Below are 20676 nucleotides of genomic sequence, written 5' to 3' on the forward strand. Positions count from 1 at the left end.
TACTGCCCCTGCAGTAGCCAAGGCCCTCATTGGTATCTTTACCAGAGTGGGTTTCCCTAAGGAGGTGGTGTCTGACAGAGGTACCAACTTCATGTCAGCATACCTAAAGCACATGTGGAATGAGTGTGGAGTGACTTATAAATTCACTACACCATACCATCCACAAACTAATGGCTTGGTTGAGAGATTCAACAAGACATTAAAGGGCATGATCATGGGGCTCCCAGAAAAACTCAAAAGGAGATGGGATGTCCTCCTGCCATGTCTGCTTTTCGCTTACAGGGAGGTGCCACAGAAGGGAGTAGGATTCTCACCCTTTGAACTTCTGTTTGGTCATCCTGTAAGGGGACCACTTGCCCTTGTTAAAGAAGGCTGGGAGAGACCTCTCCATGAGCCTAAACAGGACATAGTGGACTATGTACTTGGCCTTCGCTCTAGAATGGCAGAGTACATGGAAAAGGCAACCAAAAACCTTGAGGCCAGCCAACAGCTCCAGAAGTTTTGGTATGACCAAAAGGCTGCACTGGTTGAGTTCCAACCAGGGCAGAAAGTCTGGGTTCTGGAGCCTGTGGCTCCCAGGGCACTCCAGGACAAATGGAGTGGCCCTTACCCAGTACTAGAGAGGAAGAGTCAGGTCACCTACTTGGTGGACCTGGGCACAAGCAGGAGCCCCAAAAGGGTGATCCATGTAAACCGCCTTAAGCTCTTCCACGACAGGGCTGATGTCAATCTGTTGATGGTAACAGATGAGGATCAGGAGGCAGAGAGTGAACCTCTCCCTGATCTTCTGTCATCAGACCCAAAAGATGGTACAGTAGATGGAGTGATCTACTCAGACATCCTCTCTGGCCAACAGCAAGCTGATTGTAGGAGAGTCCTACAACAGTTTCCTGAACTCTTCTCCTTAACCCCTGGTCAGACACACCTGTGTACCCATGATGTGGACACAGGAGACAGCATGCCTGTCAAGAACAAAATCTTTAGACAATCTGACCATGTTAAAGAAAGCATCAAGGTGGAAGTCCACAAGATGCTGGAATTGGGAGTCATTGAGCGCTCTGACAGCCCCTGGGCTAGCCCAGTGGTCTTAGTCCCCAAACCTCACACCAAAGATGGAAAGAAAGAGATGAGGTTTTGTGTGGACTACAGAGGGCTCAATTCTGTCACCAAGACAGATGCTCATCCAATTCCAAGAGCTGATGAGCTCATTGATAAATTAGGTGCTGCCAAATTTCTAAGTACCTTTGACTTGACAGCAGGGTACTGGCAAATAAAAATGGCACCTGGAGCAAAAGAAAAGACAGCATTCTCCACACCTGATGGGCATTATCAGTTTACTGTTATGCCCTTTGGTTTAAAGAATGCCCCTGCCACCTTCCAAAGGTTGGTGAATCAAGTCCTTGCTGGCTTGGAGTCCTTTAGCACAGCTTATCTTGATGATATTGCTGTCTTTAGCTCCACCTGGCAGGATCACCTGGTCCACCTGAGGAAGGTTTTGAAGGCTCTGCAATCTGCAGGCCTCTCTATCAAGGCATCCAAATGCCAGATAGGGCAGGGAACTGTGGTTTACTTGGGACACCTTGTAGGTGGAGGCCAAGTTCAGCCACTCCAACCCAAGATCCAGACTATTCTGGACTGGGTAGCTCCAAAAACCCAGACTCAAGTCAGGGCATTCCTTGGCTTGACTGGGTACTACAGGAGGTTTGTGAAGGGATATGGATCCATTGTGACAGCCCTCACTGAGCTCACCTCCAAGAAAATGCCCAAGAAAGTGAACTGGACTGTGGACTGCCAACAGGCCTTTGACACCCTGAAACAAGCAATGTGCTCAGCACCAGTTCTCAAAGCTCCAGATTATTCTAAGCAGTTCATTGTGCAGACTGATGCCTCTGAACATGGGATAGGGGCAGTTTTGTCCCAAACAAATGATGATGGCCTTGACCAGCCTGTTGCTTTCATTAGCAGGAGGTTACTCCCCAGGGAGCAGCGTTGGAGTGCCATTGAGAGGGAGGCCTTTGCTGTGGTTTGGTCCCTGAAGAAGCTGAGACCATACCTCTTTGGGACTCACTTCCTAGTTCAAACTGACCACAGACCTCTCAAATGGCTGATGCAAATGAAAGGTGAAAATCCTAAACTGTTGAGGTGGTCCATCTCCCTACAGGGAATGGACTTTATAGTGGAACACAGACCTGGGACTGCCCATGCCAATGCAGATGGCCTTTCCAGGTTCTTCCACTTAGAAAATGAAGACTCTCTTGGGAAAGGTTAGTCTCATCCTCTTTCGTTTGGGGGGGGGGTTGTGTAAGGAAATGCCTCCTTGGCATGGTTGCCCCCTGACTTTTTGCCTTTGCTGATGCTATGTTTACAATTGAAAGTGTGCTGAGGCCTGCTAACCAGGCCCCAGCACCAGTGTTCTTTCCCTAACCTGTACTTTTGTATCCACAATTGGCAGACCCTGGCATCCAGATAAGTCCCTTGTAACTGGTACTTCTAGTACCAAGGGCCCTGATGCCAAGGAAGGTCTCTAAGGGCTGCAGCATGTCTTATGCCACCCTGGAGACCTCTCACTCAGCCCAGACACACTGCTTACCAGCTTGTGTGTGCTAGTGAGGACAAAACGAGTAAGTCGACATGGCACTCCCCTCAGGGTGCCATGCCAGCCTCTCACTGCCTATGCAGTATAGGTAAGACACCCCTCTAGCAGGCCTTACAGCCCTAAGGCAGGGTGCACTATACCATAGGTGAGGGTACCAGTGCATGAGCATGGTACCCCTACAGTGTCTAAACAAAACCTTAGACATTGTAAGTGCAGGGTAGCCATAAGAGTATATGGTCTGGGAGTCTGTCAAACACGAACTCCACAGCACCATAATGGCTACACTGAAAACTGGGAAGTTTGGTATCAAACTTCTCAGCACAATAAATGCACACTGATGCCAGTGTACATTTTATTGTAAAATACACCACAGAGGGCCCCTTAGAGGTGCCCCCTGAAACTTAACCGACTATCTGTGTAGGCTGACTAGTTTTAGCAGCCTGCCACAAACCGAGACATGTTGCTGGCCCCATGGGGAGAGTGCCTTTGTCACTCTGAGGCCAGTAACAAAGCCTGCACTGGGTGGAGATGCTAACACCTCTCCCAGGCAGGAATTGTCACACCTGGCGGTGAGCCTCAAAGGCTCACCTCCTTTGTGCCAACCCAGCAGGACACTCCAGCTAGTGGAGTTGCCCGCCCCCTCCGGCCAGGCCCCACTTTTGGCGGCAAGGCCGGAGAAAATAATGAGAAAAACAAGGAGGAGTCACTGGCCAGTCAGGACAGCCCCTAAGGTGTCCTGAGCTGAGGTGACTCTAACTTTTAGAAATCCTCCATCTTGCAGATGGAGGATTCCCCCAATAGGGTTAGGATTGTGACCCCCTCCCCTTGGGAGGAGGCACAAAGAGGGTGTACCCACCCTCAGGGCTAGTAGCCATTGGCTACTAACCCCCCAGACCTAAACACGCCCTTAAATTTAGTATTTAAGGGCTACCCTGAACCCTAGAAAATTAGATTCCTGCAACTACAAGAAGAAGGACTGCCCAGCTGAAAACCCCTGCAGCGGAAGACCAGAAGACGACAACTGCCTTGGCTCCAGAAACTCACCGGCCTGTCTCCTGCCTTCCAAAGATCCTGCTCCAGCGACGCCTTCCAAAGGGACCAGCGACCTCGACATCCTCTGAGGACTGCCCCTGCTTCGAAAAGACAAGAAACTCCCGAGGACAGCGGACCTGCTCCAAGAAAAGCTGCAACTTTGTTTCCAGCAACTTTAAAGAACCCTGCAAGCTCCCCGCAAGAAGCGTGAGACTTGCAACACTGCACCCGGCGACCCCGACTCGGCTGGTGGCGATCCAACACCTCAGGAGGGACCCCAGGACTACTCTGATACTGTGAGTACCAAAACCTGTCCCCCCTGAGCCCCCACAGCGCCGCCTGCAGAGGGAATCCCGAGGCTTCCCCTGACCGCGACTCTTTGAACCTAAAGTCCCGACGCCTGGGAGAGACCCTGCACCCGCAGCCCCCAGGACCTGAAGGACCGGACTTTCACTGGAGAAGTGACCCCCAGGAGTCCCTCTCCCTTGCTCAAGTGGAGGTTTCCCCGAGGAACCCCCCCCTTGCCTGCCTGCAGCGCTGAAGAGATCCCGAGATCTCTCATAGACCAACATTGCGAACCCGACGCTTGTTTCTACACTGCACCCGGCCGCCCCCGCGCCGCTGAGGGTGAAATTTCTGTGTGGACTTGTGTCCCCCCCGGTGCCCTACAAAACCCCCCTGGTCTGCCCTCCGAAGACGCGGGTACTTACCTGCAAGCAGACCGGAACCGGGGCACCCCCTTCTCTCCATTCTAGCCTATGTGTTTTGGGCACCACTTTGAACTCTGCACCTGACCGGCCCTGAGCTGCTGGTGTGGTGACTTTGGGGTTGCTCTGAACCCCCAACGGTGGGCTACCTTGGACCAAGAACTGAACCCTGTAAGTGTCTTACTTACCTGGTAAAACTAACAAATACTTACCTCCCCTAGGAACTGTGAAAATTGCACTAAGTGTCCACTTTTAAAACAGCTATTTGTCAATAACTTGAAAAGTATACATGCAATTTTGATGATTTGAAGTTCCTAAAGTACTTACCTGCAATACCTTTCGAATGAGATATTACATGTGGAATTTGAACCTGTGGTTCTTAAAATAAACTAAGAAAAGATATTTTTCTATATAAAGACCTATTGGCTGGATTTGTCTCTGAGTGTGTGTACCTCATTTATTGTCTATGTGTATGTACAACAAATGCTTAACACTACTCCTTGGATAAGCCTACTGCTCGACCACACTACCACAAAATAGAGCATTAGTATTATCTCTTTTTACCACTATTTTACCTCTAAGGGGAACCCTTGGACTCTGTGCATGCTATTCCTTACTTTGAAATAGCACATACAGAGCCAACTTCCTACACTAAGGCTCTCTGAAGACTGGTCAGCTGTTGAGAGTTTGGAATAAACAGCAGTCGGATTATGAAGCGCAAGGTAGTGGTCGATGTCCGATGTGAAGCTGGCTGGTCCCAAGCCACTCACATAGGTCAAAGGTGAGCAGGATCAGTCTAGGCACCTTCAAGTAAAGAGGCACTGCTGTTTCCAACACTGGTTGTGGGCCAACCCTTAAGGACCTTAGACACCCCACACCCCCCCCAAGGAGCAAGACACCACCAACAAATGTCGCATGGGTCGAACGTCAACATTTGTTTGCCACAAGAGTCGCAATGTTGAAAGACTGAAAGCTTTACATTGTGCCCTAAAAACTACACTAGTTTTAAACTATTAACACAAAGTTCACTGGAAAGCACTCTAAATGTCTCATGGCACAAAAAATTTGCAGACGGCAATGAGACAAGGTGGGGCTTTTATGGGGTTACCATGTTGCATATGTGAGTTGGTGCACAAGTGGGTGCACATGCACAGGACAGGTGAGTTGTGACTGTTTTCGTATTGAAGTACAGGCTGGACCATGAGTTATTGATTGTTACTTGACATCTGTTTCGAGTCTCCAATCTCACATCACTTCCCCCAGGAAGCGTTGAGCTGATGGTTTTAATCCCTCTAAGTGTCAAATGCTAACGGGGTGTACTTGGTGCTTAGTTTGGATCCAAGAGTAAGGGTCAGCCTGAGGACACAGTGGTTAACAGCTGAGAATCAATTAAAGGAGCCCAGAAAGTAGAGTAGACGTCCGTCTGCTCTGGTCGAAAGTAAAACAGGCCTCAGAAGATGAGACAAGCAGAGCACATACAACTGGAAGGGAGCGAGCGCGGCACCTGTATCTCTGCCATCTCAACTGCACCTAGTTCAGAATTTACGGGCGGCAGAAGGTGCCACTAGATTCCGCATATACAGGCAACACAGAGAAGTGGACAGAGGACTTACATATGGCGAAGATAATGTCCCTACACAATTATCTCTAAGAGAAACCACTCCCCGAAGACCTGCAGAGTTCATAACCAATGGTTGGTAAGACTTCTCCCCAAGTTACTTTCACATTACAGTACAAACAGGACCCAATACAATCCTCTTCAATACTCCCAACCCCGTTTCCATGGATCTGCTGTCCCTGCCAGCTGATGCGGTTAGCCCCATGTAACTGGATAGAGAACCTACCTCTTGGTGATTAAAGTGCAACAAAATGTACATCTGCAGGGTAGAGGTATGGAGTGTCCAGCCAGCGTACTCCAGCTCTGCGTGTCCCAGCCACGTCCACTGCAGCCTTCGAGGCTTTGAGTGCTCCAAGCCGTACATGCTCTGACCTGCAGAGAGGAAGAGAAGCAAGCTGGAAAGTAAGCAGAAAGCAAGCTGCAGAGATGCTAAAAGTTAGGTGTACTAGTCAGAGACAGCACTCAACATGACTATCATACAAGCTCTTCTGTGCTTGTTTGGTTCAAATAGATAAATAACTCGAGGAAGGAGGATGGTGATCTGCCAGGTAGAATACATGATGGAAGAGGAGACAATCAAGGCCACCCGAATGAAAAGCAGCTTAGGGCTTTAGCCAGAGTGACTTAAGAGTAAAAAGACAGATCAAAGTCATTAGGGGAGAGAGGTGAGACTACTGGGGGCCTTAATGTGCGCATCAGTGATGAGTTGGCAGCTTTCCAGGTTCTGAAGTAACAACATCTCTTCATCCTCACAAAGAAAAAACTAACACCAGCGGCAGACATTCACCAAAATCTATCACAGGCGGGTAATCGGCTGAGCACTTCATACAGTGCCAAGCCTAGAAGACAAGTCCGAATCAAAGAAGCAATACCAGAGAGTAGGTTCACATCAAACTGCAGCACAAGAACTTTACAGCGATGAAAGACCTTAACTGGGACTCACAAGCCCTCTCATTACACTGCTTTCTAAAAAGGGGCTCCGCATCGAATTCTCTAACTCGACAATGACTCAATTTACCAGCAGCCTACACCCAACGGCGGAAAACGAGAATGTGAATCCATGGCCTCACCTGAAGGATGGATCACTGCAGCAAGCACATTGTCTATTACTTTTAAACAAACCAAGTTTACACACAGACTGTGTATCTGACCTTACCGGTGCATGCACTCACAGAGGAGCCATATTCATACACACAATGGGGACCCTCCAAGGTCAACCGTCTTCCGCTTGTAAGACTCTGGCAAATATCTAATGAACTATATATTAGAAACAGCAAACAAAAATGGAAACTTAGTCTGTCAGTCTACTTCTAAAATAGCATTTAATCCCACTAACTGCTGGCAATTGAGTCTTATACACTTAATGCAAATTACTGAGATGTTCCAACTTTTGATTTATGTAATGAACTCACTTTTAGTGTAAAAGTCTGCAAACTTTGTGAGGTAATTGCTGAGGGATGCTGGGAAATATTTGCTGGGATCCTGCATGTGGCAAAGTGGGGAAATGGTCCAGCAGCGCGGGGAGAGCGCAAGCACATTCACGTCAGTCTCGTCCTCCGAGCCCGGTAGGTAGTCCTCCACCATCTAAAGAAAGAGCCATGGAAGAGACAGTGTGTTAAGGGCAACCATAGTGACAAAAGCAGGATCCAACACCTCTGCGTGATCGCTTGCGTGCTCAGCCTGACAACGGGGCACGTGCGCCAAAAGTGAAGTGCCAAGCGACACAAACTCTACAATAATGTCAATACACAGAAAAGGACAAACACTGTAATGTGTGTAACAAAACACATATCCCCCACAATAATTCTAATCTGTGGTCCGGTGACCCCGGGGGTCCCCTAAGCCTCCTAAGGTGGGGAGGGGAGGATTGGGGGGAGGGGGGTACACGACAGCTTAGAAACATAATATTAACAGATTAGTAAAGTATTTTTAAATAAAGTGGCAAAATGCTCAATTGAAAATGCTAAAACGTAATCTAAATTCCAAGGAATTTGAAATTGGAGGCTAAAAATTAAATTGGTATCCTCAGATTGATTTGGGGGAGCAGTGCAGATGCATCAAACAGAATATAGAATGGATTATGTGTGGCATCAATTGAATTTTGAGAAGCTCCAGCTTTCATATTAAAATTTATTTTTTTATTTTTTTATTTATATTTGTTTGTAAATTAAGTAGAATGTGTTATCATTTGTGCACGTCTTTGCTGGATGGTTGGGTCTATTTTTTGAGCATTGTTTTGCAGTTGATATCATTGACAATAGTTCCCAGTAATGACTCTAGGGGGCCCACAGACTCCAGTAATAATTCAGTGATGGACCCTGTGTTCCAGTAAAAAAGTGGGGTCACAGAAATCAAAAGGTTGAGAACCACTGGGCTACACACCCCACCAGCAGCATCTAGGCTGTAATGCAGGGATTTATGCAGCATCTTAACATGGATATGTGCTTGTCCTGGGGCCGTGATGTGAATGTGGTACATCTGGGATCATCCGGGTGACGGATAGTTGCAAAATATGATGCAACTGTGTCCTGATGAGCGAGGGATCCCCTGGAGATGGGCTGAACTAAGGACAGGATCATCGTTACCAGTAGAGATGTCACAAAACAATTTGCAGAAGGAATTAGCTGTACCTGCATATACCTCATAATTGTACTGGAACCTGCCTGCGCCTCGACACTGATCCTTCTATTATTCCAAGAACAAGGGTGCAAAGTGAAACGCCAGGATAAACCTCTCTGGAAAACTGGCACTTTTAGCTTCAGCGGATTACATAAAAAACAGAATAAACTGAAAGTCTTAAGGCTGTTTACTCCCCAAAAAGGATCTATTGCAAAGAACAGATGACTAGATATTTAATTAATTTCCCCATGCTTCATTATTTTAAAAGTATCAACAACAAAATGCAGACATCTGTGAATGATTCCTCTCCTTAGAGAGTTTGGATCTCACTGAAGCATTAATTTACTTAGGAAACCTTTCGGAGCTTGCACTGAAGGTCTGAAGCAGGACAGTGGTTCTCTCACAAGGCAATGGCCATCTCCACAACATCTGCTCGGCCTCAGCACTGAGGGGAAATCACCTGATGAAAGGTGCTGATAAATGATGTGCTGGTCTGATTTCTGGGAGAACATAAAGCTGTCTCTGGGTGAAGCTTGACCAGCACTGGAAAAGCCAACAGGTCTGCCCTTATTAGCTTTGACTGTGCTTCCTTTGTTGTGGCACTACGTTTGTTGAGGAGCACCCGGGCCATCACCAATACACAGAAAAAGAAAACAGGAAAAAAGCTAAATTAGTTTTGGTTGTCAAAGCACCCAATGCTGTAGCAGTGTCTGGCACTCAAGGAAACTCCTTTTTGTGGGGCTGTGCCTCGTGAGGAGTGGGACGCCACCACTAAGTTGTTAGCCATTCAGTCTGCCGCAGTGGACAGAAGAAAAATGTGAATGACAATAACAGACTAATTGATTAAGAGGGTCAAATACAAGTCCCTTTAAGACTATCATATGATACCTTTAGTCAAATTGCAAGGTTTGGGCTAACACTGGGCCCAAAAAGGGCTTGAAGGACAATTAAAATGTGTAAATCTGTATTTAAGTATTGTTTAGTAATTCTGGGAATGACCTTAGATAGTCATAGGTTTGTTGTTGAATTTACGTTTGAGAGGAGCCCTGCTCACTCGCGAGCCTGCCTGTCCACTCAGCAAGGAGGACAGAAAGCAGAGACGAGCCTCTCCTACCCGACTGACCCCGAGAGATGTTCTCCAAAGCAGGCACTCCATCTGGAAACTGCAAAAAGTGTCCCTCGTCACGCGGCCCAACCTCAACCCCAACCCCACTTGACATCTCCCTGGACCTTTGTAAAGCGCTTCTCTTTTTGCGGCTCTCACCTCTTCGTCCGCCATCTCAACGACTGTCAGATCCTCGTCTTCCTCATCCAAGAGCCTCTTGTCCAGCTGCTGCAGCTGGAAAAGGTGGAACTCCTGCTGCAGCTCCTCCGACTCAGAAAAGTTCTTTAGCATCTGCTGTGGGAAGCGATTTGGGAAGCACAGGCCGATCTGATCAATCACCGCCCTCTCTAGCCAGACCCTTCCTTGAGCCAGGAGACGATCGCCAAGGTAATACCTGGAAAAAGGAGCACTATGAGAAACTGAGAGTCTACTGGGGAGTGCCCAAGGCACCCCTGAGGGACTGAGCTATGCCTTATTTTATGAATAACCAACAAATATGAAAAGACTGAAAATTAAATCATTTGTTACAAGCTCACTGCAGGCAAATGTCCTGCCAATCTGGCATCTATCACAGTGTAAACAACAGGTGGACCCTATTTTACCCTGCCCACGATGACCTGTGGGTGTGGCCTAGGACCCTGCCCTGTACTCACCTGGAGTCCAGAAGATTGGTCCTGTAAGTTGCCATGTTGGTTTTCTCTCCCATAGGGTAACATTGCAGCTACATAAAAATACAATGTGTCAACTTTTAAAAACTTGAAATATTCCTTGAAAAGTACTTGCCTGATTCGGATGATGTTGTTATCAATATCTATATGAAAGTAGGTGTTATTTTTATAAATTGGTGTCCAATTACTTTATTGAGTGTGTGTCTCACTTACAGCCTATGTGTGCCTTCCATCCTTAGCACTAGCCTCTGATATGCGTAACTGCTCATCCACACTACCACAAGAGAGCATCTGGAGGGTCAATTGTGCCTCTAATTCCCTGGGGTTTGCCTGGACTCATTGCAGGATCACCTCTTTTTGAACCACTATATAAAGAGACATCTTCCTGCATGCTTTTGCATAATTTGTTTGATTAGGAAAACGAGAAAAATGACAGATAGCGAGCTCCAGATCGGCATGGAAAGTGCAGGAAAAAAAGGAAATGATGCTGTTGTGCCAAGGTGAGAGCTATACGTTTTGGTAACACCAACAAGCATCACTTACAATGTTGATACTAAACCAGCCGCAGGACCCCCCCACCCCCCCCCCCGCGCCCCCCCCCGCGCCCCCCCCCCCATATGTGGAATATGCATGTAGACATGCTGATCAGCAGAGTAGATGGCCCTTTCTCTGTATTCACAGAGAGGGTGAGGGCTGTATCACTCACCTACTTGAAGGCATCAGTCATAAGACTATAAGCATCTAAAAGACACATCCCGGCCCTTCTTCTGACACACCCGCCCCTTCTATTCAAGGCTCTTCTCACCAACACGGTTTATCCCAACACCTGCACCATCTCAAGAAACTGATCACTTAGTTTCTCTTTCCTACGTGCTTTACTCAACATTATTACCTTTATCCATGTACCACACCATATCGAAAAGATGATCAGTGATCTGGCAAAGACCTCTTCTTCGAGGCCCAGCTTTCTGCCATGTGTGGGGCGCCCTCAGAGCACAGCTCACTTGTACAATGGAAACCACACCACCTGTCGGTCCCCTTCCTGAAACCAATGCTTGATTTCAGTTTCTCTCTATGATGTGTTGTAGGAAGTTGGCTCTGTATGTACTATTTCAAAGTAAGAAATAGCATGCACAGAGTCCAAGGGTTCCCCTTAGAGGTAAGATAGTGGCAAAAAGAGAATTCTAATGCTCTACTTTGTGGTAGTGTGGTCGAGCAGTAGGCTTATCAGAGGGTAGTGTTAAGCATTTGTTGTACACACACAGGCAATAAATGAGGAACACACACTCAAAGACAATTCCAGGCCAATAGGTTTTTATATAGAAAAATATATTTTCTTAGTTTATTTTAAGAACCACAGGTTCAAGATTTACAAACAATACTTTAAATGAAAGGTATTTCACTTAGGAACTTTGAATTAGCAAAATAGCATATACAGTTTTCACACAAATGGCAATAAGCTATTTTAAAACTAGACAGTGCAATTTTCAACAGTTCCTGGAGGAGGTAAGTGTTTGTTAGATTTGCAGGTAAGTAAACCACCTACAGGGTTCAAAGTTGGGTCCAAGGTAGCCCACCGTTGGGGGTTCAGAGCAACCCCAAAGTTACCACACCAGCAGCTCAGGGCCGGTCAGCTGCAGAGGTCAAAGTGGTGCCCAAAACGCATAGGCTTCAATGGAGAAGGGGGTTCCCCGGTTCCAGTCTGCCAGCAGGTAAGTACCTGCGTCTTCAGAGGGCAGAGCAGGGGGGTTTTGTAGGGCACCAGTGGGGGGGACACAAGTCAGCACAAAAAGTACACCCTCAGCGGCACGGGGCGGCCGGGTGCAGTGTGCAAACAGGCGTCGGGTTTGCAATGTAGTTCAATGGGGGACCTAGGGGTCTCTTCAGCGATGCAGGCAGGCGGGGGGGGGGGGGTCCTCGGGGTAGCCACCACCTGGCCAAGGGAGAGGGCCACCTGGGGGTCGCTCCTGCACTGGAGGTCGGATCCTTCAGGTCCTGGGGGCTGCGGGTGCAGTGTCCCTACCAGGCGTCGGGTTCTTAGAAGTAGGCAGTCACGGTCAGGGGGAGCCTCGGGATTCCCTCTGCAGGCGTCACTGTGGGAGCTCAGGGGGGGGGGTCAACTCTGGCTACTCATGGGCTTGCAGTCGCAGGGGAGTCCTCCCTGTAGTGTTGGTTCTCCACAAGTCAAGCCGGGGGCGAGGGGTGCAGAGTGCCAAGTCTCACGCTTCCGGCGGGAAACGTGTTTTCAAAAGTTGCGTCTTTGTTGCAAAGTTGTAGTCTTTGTGGAACTGGCCAGCGGTCCTCGGAAGATCTTGGTCCTTTTAGATGCAGGGTAGTCCTCTGAGGCCTCAGAGGTCGCTGGACCCTGTGGAACGCGTCGCTGTAGCAGTTCTCTTGAAGTGGGGAGACAGGCCTGTAGAGCTAGGGCCAAAGCAGTTGGTGTCTCCGTCTTCTCTGCAGGTTTTTCACCTTAGCAGTCCTTCTTCGTCTTAGGTTGCAGGAATCTAGTTACCTAGGTTCTGGGAGCCCCTAAATACTCAATTTAGGGGTGGGTTTAGGTCTGGGGGGTTAGTAGCCAATGGCTACTAGCCCTGAGGGTGAGGGGGCACATCCATAATCCTATTGGGGGAATCCTCCATCTGCAAGATGGAGGATTTCTAAAAGTCAGAGTCACCTCAGCTCAGGACACCTTAGGGGCTGTCCTGACTGGCCAGTGACTCCTCCTTGTTTTTCTCATTATCTCCTCCGGCCTTGCCGCCAAAAGTGGGGCCGTGGCCGGAGGGGGGCGGGCAACTCCACTAGCTGGAGTGCCCTGGGGTGCTGTAACAAAGGGGGTGAGCCTTTGAGGGTCACCGCCAGGTGTTACAGTTCCTGCAGGGGGAGGTGAGAAGCACCTCCACCCAGTACAGGCTTTGTTACTAGCCACATAGTGACAAAGGCACTCTCCCCATGTGGCCAACAACATGTCTGGTGTGTGGCAGGCTGCTAAAACTAGTCAGCCCACACTGGTAGTCGGGTATGGTTTCAGGGGGCATCGCTAAGATGCCCTCTGGGGTGTATTTTACAATAAAATGTACACTGGCATCAGTGTGCATTTATTGTGCTGAGAAGTTTGATACCAAACTTCCCAGTTTTTAGTGTAGCCATTATGGTGCTGTGGAGTTCGTGTTTGACAGACTCCCAGACCATATACTCTTATGGCTACCCTGCATTTACAATGTCTAAGGTTTTGCTTAGACACTGTAGGGGCATAGAGCACATGCACTTAGGCCCTCACCTATGGAATGGTCCACCCTGCCTTAGGGCTGTAAGGCCTGCTAGAGGGGTGACTTATCTAAGCCATAGGCAGTGTGAGGATGGCATGGCACTCTGAGGGGAGTGCCATGTCGACTTAGTCGTTTTCTCCCCACCAGCACATACAAGCTGGCAAGCAGTGTGTCTGTGCTGAGTGAGGGGTCCCCAGGGTGGCATAAGACATGCTGCAGCCCTTAGAGACCTTCCCTAGCATCAGGGCCCTTGGTACCAGGGGTACCAGTTACAAGGGACTTACCTGGATGCCAGGGTGTGCCAATTGTGGAAACAAAGGTACAGGTTAGGGAAAGAACACTGGTTATGGGGCCTGGATAGCAGGTCCCAGCACACTTTCAAATCATAACTTGGCATCAGCAAAGGCAAAAAGTCAGGGGGTAACCATGTCAAGGAGGCATTTCCTTGCATGTGTGGGCTCTCTCTGGAAGCCCCTCTCCATTCACTCTCTCAAGAGTCCTCCTCTGTTCAATCTTTCTCATCTCCGCCTAGCATGGGAAACCCATAGGTCAGCAATTTAGGGGATGCAAGGATCACAATTCTGATGCAGAGCAGAATGCCTTGTACATGTTGATATATGACAGGAATCGCTTGTCCGTCACGAGTGACCTTACGGTACCCCTGCTCTTCTAGAGTTTTTGTGTGTAGCATACGATATTGTCCTGAGTTTACGTGGAATGGGTTGAATGTTTGGAGTTTTTTTTAGAATGAGTGATTTCTGTGACCTTGTTTCACATAAGCATGGTTTGTCTCTGACAGAATAAATTAGTTTATAGTTTTGTACATTGATTATTGGTAAATTGGAACTAACCCCTAATAAAACAATACACTATTGATGTTTGCCTCCTTTGTATCAATATTGCTCTAATTAGTTGTACTACAAAACCTATACATACAACATTTTCTGCTTTTTCTATCATCAGGAAGTTTTTCTGTATTTATTTAAGCCCTTAGTGCAGGCATGCGCTTTATAACCCCAGAAGACTAGACTGGACTTTCTTGGGATTCCCCTCAGTGTTCACCGTTCTTAAGTGTAGGAGGCTGGCCTGGTTTGTAGGTAGTTACACCTTATACCAGGTCGAGTTATCCCTTATTAGTCAAGTGTCGGCAGTGTCTAGAAGCCAGGCTCTCTAGAGGTAGCTGTGGATGAGCAGCCAAGGCTTATCTAGGAGACATGCAAAGCTCATGCAATACCACTGTAGTCACACAGCACTCACACACTTGAAAGAAAACACTCAGTGTTACAAAAATAAAGGTACTTTAATTTGGTGTCACAAATGCCAAAAATACCAGAGAGACAATACTCCCTTAGGAGGTAATTAATAGGCAAGTTATATATATTAGTATAAAGAAATGTGCGTAAAAACAGTTAGAAAACAGCGCAATTAGTGAAAACCACAACAGTTAGTATATGGGTTGTGCTCCCCCCAGGCCCATTTCTAAGAAAGTGAAAAGCAAAAGTTGGTTTGCCACCTAGGCAAGTGTAGAGTGTAGAGGGGCGCTGGAGTATTAGAAAACACCAAAGGTAAGTACTATAACCCACCCCAGAGCCCAGGAAAGCAGGAGTAAATCAAAGTAACTCTCCTAGAACACACAAGAACACGAGAAAGAAGATATTAGAAGAACCAGATGAGACTTCAAGACACCAACAATGGATTCCTGGACCTGAAGACGTGTGGAAGAAGGGGACCAAGTCCAAGAAGCAGAGAAGAGTCCAGGGAGAATAGGAGCCCCTGCTAACCTGGATGAAGGTGCAAAATAAGTACCACAGGTGAAGAACAGTCAGTACTGCACCCAAGAAGATGGATTTGGGTTCCTGGTTGATGCAGATGAAGTGCCATGCAGGATGGAGGATTGCAGTCTGGTTTGGGTCACTGGATTCTGCCAACAAGCCTTGGCACACCCAAAGCTCGCCGATAGCGGAAAATGGTGCTGCCCAGGACCAGGTGGCCTCTACCCAGGAGAGGGAGTCAGAGGGGGCTCTCAGCAACTCAGAGAACCCACAGAAGACCAGGCAGCATGCACAGGAGTCCCACAGCATGGGGACAAAGAAGGTGTAAAAGGAGCCCCCTGCAGCACTACAAAGGGATCCCAGGCTGCCGGAGAACAATACAGGAAGGTGTGCGTCACAGGATAGAGTGCTACTGGCCGGAGCTGCATGGTGGATGAAGAACTTTGTTGAAGGATGCCAACAAGCCTTGGCGGCTGCAAAACACACGGTGCACAGGGGTACCGTCTTGCACAGGGAGGAAAGCGCTTATCTCTGCCAAACTTGGACAGTTGGATACCTGGACCATTGGGACTACTTCAGTCCACCACCCATGTTGCTGGATCCACGTAATTCTTTAGAAGAGGGGACCCAAGCCACTGGTTGTCAATGCAAAAGGGTGCCTGCTGAAGCAGGGAAGTGACTCCTTCACTTCAAGGGAGATTCCTTCGTTCTTCTGGTGCCGGCTGAAGACAGGCAGCCCTCGGAGGATACACGACCTGGAAACAGTTGCAGTTGCTGGCAGGAGCTCAAGATACAATGTTGCAGAAGTCATCTCCAACCTTTCTCCGCACCTCTGCTGTCCATTTCCCTTCGCTTTCTGCTCCTCCTTCTGGTAGCCATCTTCCTCCGCTCTCTGCTCCTCTTCTGCAGCCCACTTGATGCGTGTTCTGCTCTTCCTCTGTGCCCCGCTCCTCTTCCTCACCGCGTTCTCTTCCTGCTTTGCTCTTCATCTGTGTTCTTCTATCTCCTCTTCCTCACCGCGTTCTCTTCCTGCTTTGCTCTTCATCTGTGTTCTTCATTTCTCCTCTTCCTCACCGTGTTCTCTTCCTGCTTTGCTCTTCATCTGTGTTCTTCATTTCCCCTCTTCCTCACTGCGTTCTCTTCCTGCTTTGCTCTTCATCTGTGTTCTTCATTTCTCCTCTTCCTCACCGTGTTCTCTTCCTGCTTTGCTATTCATCTGTGTTCTTCATTTCCCCTCTTCCTCACCGCGTTCTCTTCCTGCTTTGCTCTTCATCTGTGTTCTTCATTTCTCCTCTGCACCCCGTCCTGCGTGTTCTTTCTTCTTCTGTGTTCTTCTGTGCTCTTCTCCTCTGCACCTCGTCCTGCGTGTTCTTTTCTTCTTCTGTACTCTTCTCTGTGTGTTCCTTTTCTTCTTCTGTGGCCTTCTCCTCATCTTCTGGACTCTTCCCTCCTCTGCTTCTCTGGTCTCTCCTCTTCTTCTTGACTCTCCTCTCCTCCTCTTCTGTGGACTCTCCTCTTCTTCTTGACTCTTCTCTCCTCCTCTTGTCTCTCCTCTTCTTCTGGACTCTTCTCTCCTCTGGTCTCACCTCTTCTTCTGGACTTGACTCTTCTCTCCTTCCTCTTCTACTCCTCTCCTTCTTCCTGACTCCTCTCCTCCTCTGTAATCCCCCCTTCCCTATCTTTTTTGCCCTTCCCCTCTACCTGACCCCCCCGCCCTCTGCATTCCCGCTGCCACCTCCCGCTCGGCCCCGCCCCCCCCTGCTCCCATTCGTCGCCCCCCCCCCCTCCCGCCTCCCACCCCCAGCTGACCCCTCCCACCCCCTTATGGCGTCCGCGCCTGGACCGTGCCCAGCGCCACGACCCCTGGCCCCCAGCACTCCCAAACCCCGCAGCACCGCTACGACCCCACCTCCCTCCACGCTCTCAACCCGGGACGCTCCAGAACCTGCTTCCAAACCAACCCTAAACGCACCCTTGGACCCTTCGCATGCCGCACCTGCAAACTCACCTTCCACCGCGACTGCACCCCGCCCGCCAGCCCACGCACCAATGACCACCTCAAATGCATCCTCATCAACGCACGCTCCGTCCACAAGCACGCCATTGAACTATGGGACCTCCGGGACTCCACCGGACGTCGCCTTCATCACTGAGACCTGGATGAACGCCTCCTCGGCCCCCCGACATCGCCATAGCCATCCCAGACGGCTACAAGATCACCAGGAGAGACCGCACCAACCAAGTCGGTGGAGGAATCGCCATCGTTTTCAAGGACTCCATCAACATCAACACCTCCACCGAAGACACCCCCCTCGCCGCCGAACACATGCACTTCCAGATCCACACCGACCCCAGGACCACCCTCAGAGGAACTCTCATCTACAGACCCCCTGGACCACGCGCCCTCTTCAGCGAATCCATGGCTGACTTCATCTCCCCGCACGCCCTTGCCTCGCCGGACTACATCCTCCTCGGTGACCTCAACTTCCACCTGGAGCAGAACAACGACCCCAACACCACCACCCTGCTTGACAACCTCGGTCTCAAGCAACTGGTGAACACCCCCACCCACACCGCCAACCCCATCTTCTCCGCCAGCAACCACGTATCCTTCAGCCACTCCTCCGTAATACACTGGACCAACCACAGATGTGTCCACTTCACCTTCAGACGCAAGACTCTCCACCTCCGCACACAACCCATCCCACGCAGACACTGGCACAAAATCCCCACGGAACAGCTTCTCTCCACTCTCAGCAACAACCAACCCACCTTCTCCACCGACCCCAACGACGCAGCCCTCAGCCTCACTCATTGGATCACCAACTGCGCGGACAACCTCGCACCCCTCAGACGCCTCCCAAGACAGACCAGCACCAGGAAACCTCAATGGTTCACAGACACCCTCAAGGAATCAAAAAAAAACTGCTGTACCCTCGAGAAAGCCTGGCGCAAGGACCACACCGCAGAAAACATGTCTGCCCTCAAAAACTCAACCGCGAACACCATCAGCTGATCCGTGCCACCAAAATAACTTCCTTAACAGACAGACTGGACAAGAACACTCACAACAGCAAAGAACTCTTCAACATCGTCAAAGAGCTCTCCAATCCTAACGCCAACTCCAACTCCATCACTCCCTCACAAGACCTCTGCAACTCCCTCGCTACCTTCTTCCATCGTAAGATCACCGACCTACACGACAGCTTCGGACACCAGACCCAGCCAACCACCACAGAACCTACAAACCCAGCCATCACCCTCAACGCCTGGACTCACATCAGCGCGGAGGAGACCAAAGCTACCATGAACTCCATCCACTCCGGTGCCCCCTCAGACCCTTGCCCACACTTCATCTACAACAAAGCGGACAAAATCATCGCCCCGCATCTCCAGACCATCATCAACAGCTCGTTTGCTTCTGCCACCTTCCCCGAGAGCTGGAAACACGCAGAAGTCAGCCCCCTACTGAAGAAACCTATGGCAGAACCCAGCGACCTCAAGAACTTCCACCCCATCTCGCTCCTCCCCTTCCCTGCCAAAGTCATCGAGAAGACCGTCAACAAGCAACTGACCAACTTCCTTGAAGACAACAACCTACTCGACCCCTCTGAGTCTGGATTCCGAGCCAATCACAGCACAGAAACCGCCCTCATCTCAGTCACAGACGACATCAGAACTCTGATGGACAACGGAGAAACAGTCGCCCTCATCCTCCTCGACCTCTCGGCTGCCTTCGACACCGTCTGCCACCGAACCCTAACATCCCGCCTGCGCTCCACCGGTATCCAAGGACTGGCCCTGGACTTGATCACCTCTTTCCTCTCCAACCGCTCCCAAAGAGTCTACCTCCCTCCATTCCGCTCAGACCCCACCAAGATCATCTGCGGCGTCCCACAAGGCTCCTTGCTCAGCACAACTCTATTCAATGTCTACATGAGCCCCCTCGCCGACATCGTACGCAAACACATCATCATCACCTCCTACGCCGACGACACTCAGCTGATACTTTCCCTCACCAAGGACCCCACTGGCGCCAAGACCAACCTGCAAGATGGAATGAAAGACGTCGCAGAATGGATGAAACTCAGCCGTTTGAAAATGAACTCAGAAAAAAAGTCCTCATCCTCGGAAACACCCCGTCCGCCTGGGACGACTCTTGGTGGCCCACGGCCCTAGGCACCGCACCAACCCCCTCAGACCACGCACGCAACCTCGGTTTTATCCTGGACCCGCTTCTCACAATGACCAAACAAGTCAACGCTGTATCATCTTCCTGCTTCCTCACTCTCCGCATGCTCGATCTTCCGCTGGATCCCCGCCAACACCAGAAAAACTGTGACCCACGCCCTCGTCAGAAGCCGCCTGGACTACGGAAACACCCTATACGCAGAAACCACCGCTAAATTCCAGAAAAGTCTGCAGCGAATACAAAACGCCTCCGCCCGCCTCGTCCTCGACATACCCCGCAACAGCCACATCTCCGCCCACCTGAGACACCTGCACTGGCTTCCCATCAACAAAAGGATCACCTTCCGGCTCCTCACCCACGCACACAAAGCCCTCCACAACAAGGGACCCGAATACCTCAACCGTCGCCTCAGTTTCTACACGCCCACCCATCAACTTCGCTCCGCCAACCTCGCACTCGCCGCCGTCCCTCGCATCCGCCGCACCACGGCAGGTGGGAAATCCTTCGCCTACCTGGCAGCCAAGACATGGAACTCCCTCCCCGCCAACCCCAGGACCACCCTGCATTCGGGAGGCAGCTCAAAACCTGGTTCTTCGATCAGCAGTAATCCCCTCCCCCTAGCGCCTTGAGTCCCACACGGGTGAGTAGCGCGCTTTATAAATGTTTTTTATTTTTATTTTTGCTTTTTATTTGCAGTTTGTAGAGTTCCTGGAGGGTCCAGATGCAGTTTCTTAAGTGAGGTGAAGTAAAGGATGCAGAGGATTCCTGCTGGAGTCTTGCAATCCGAATCTGAAGAACCACCCAAAGGCGAGACCCTAAATAGCTCTGAAAGGGTGATTGGTCAGCTGAACAGGTAGAGGGCTCTGACGTCACCTGCTGACACTGGCCACTCAGATGCTCCCAGAGATCCCTGTCAACTTGGAATCCAAGACGGCAAAACCCAGGGACCCTATGGAGGAGCTCTGAGCACCATACCTGGTGTGGTGATAGAAAGGGGAGTGGTCACTCCCCTTTCCTTTGTCCAGTTTCGTGGCAGAGCAGGGACTGGGGGTCCCTGAACCGGTGTAGACTGGATTATGCAAGGAGAGCACCAAATGTGCC

The 20676-nt window shown here is 49.8% G+C and overlaps 1 protein-coding gene across 1 annotated transcript in view; it reads right to left on the bottom strand.

Annotated features, from left to right (window-relative positions):
• Positions 1-20676, bottom strand: part of CUL9 (cullin 9) — a 576404-nt gene that overhangs the window by 238014 nt on the left and 317714 nt on the right. Inside the window, exons 26-28 of the mRNA XM_069236395.1 lie at positions 9837-10071; positions 7366-7537; positions 6180-6325 (exon numbers count right to left, since the gene is read on the bottom strand). Coding sequence (XP_069092496.1) covers positions 6180-6325; positions 7366-7537; positions 9837-10071 — 553 coding nt within the window. The remainder of the gene's footprint in view (positions 1-6179; positions 6326-7365; positions 7538-9836; positions 10072-20676) is intronic.

Source organism: Pleurodeles waltl, chromosome 5 (genome assembly GCF_031143425.1).
Source record: "Pleurodeles waltl isolate 20211129_DDA chromosome 5, aPleWal1.hap1.20221129, whole genome shotgun sequence".
NCBI lineage: Eukaryota > Metazoa > Chordata > Amphibia > Caudata > Salamandridae > Pleurodeles > Pleurodeles waltl.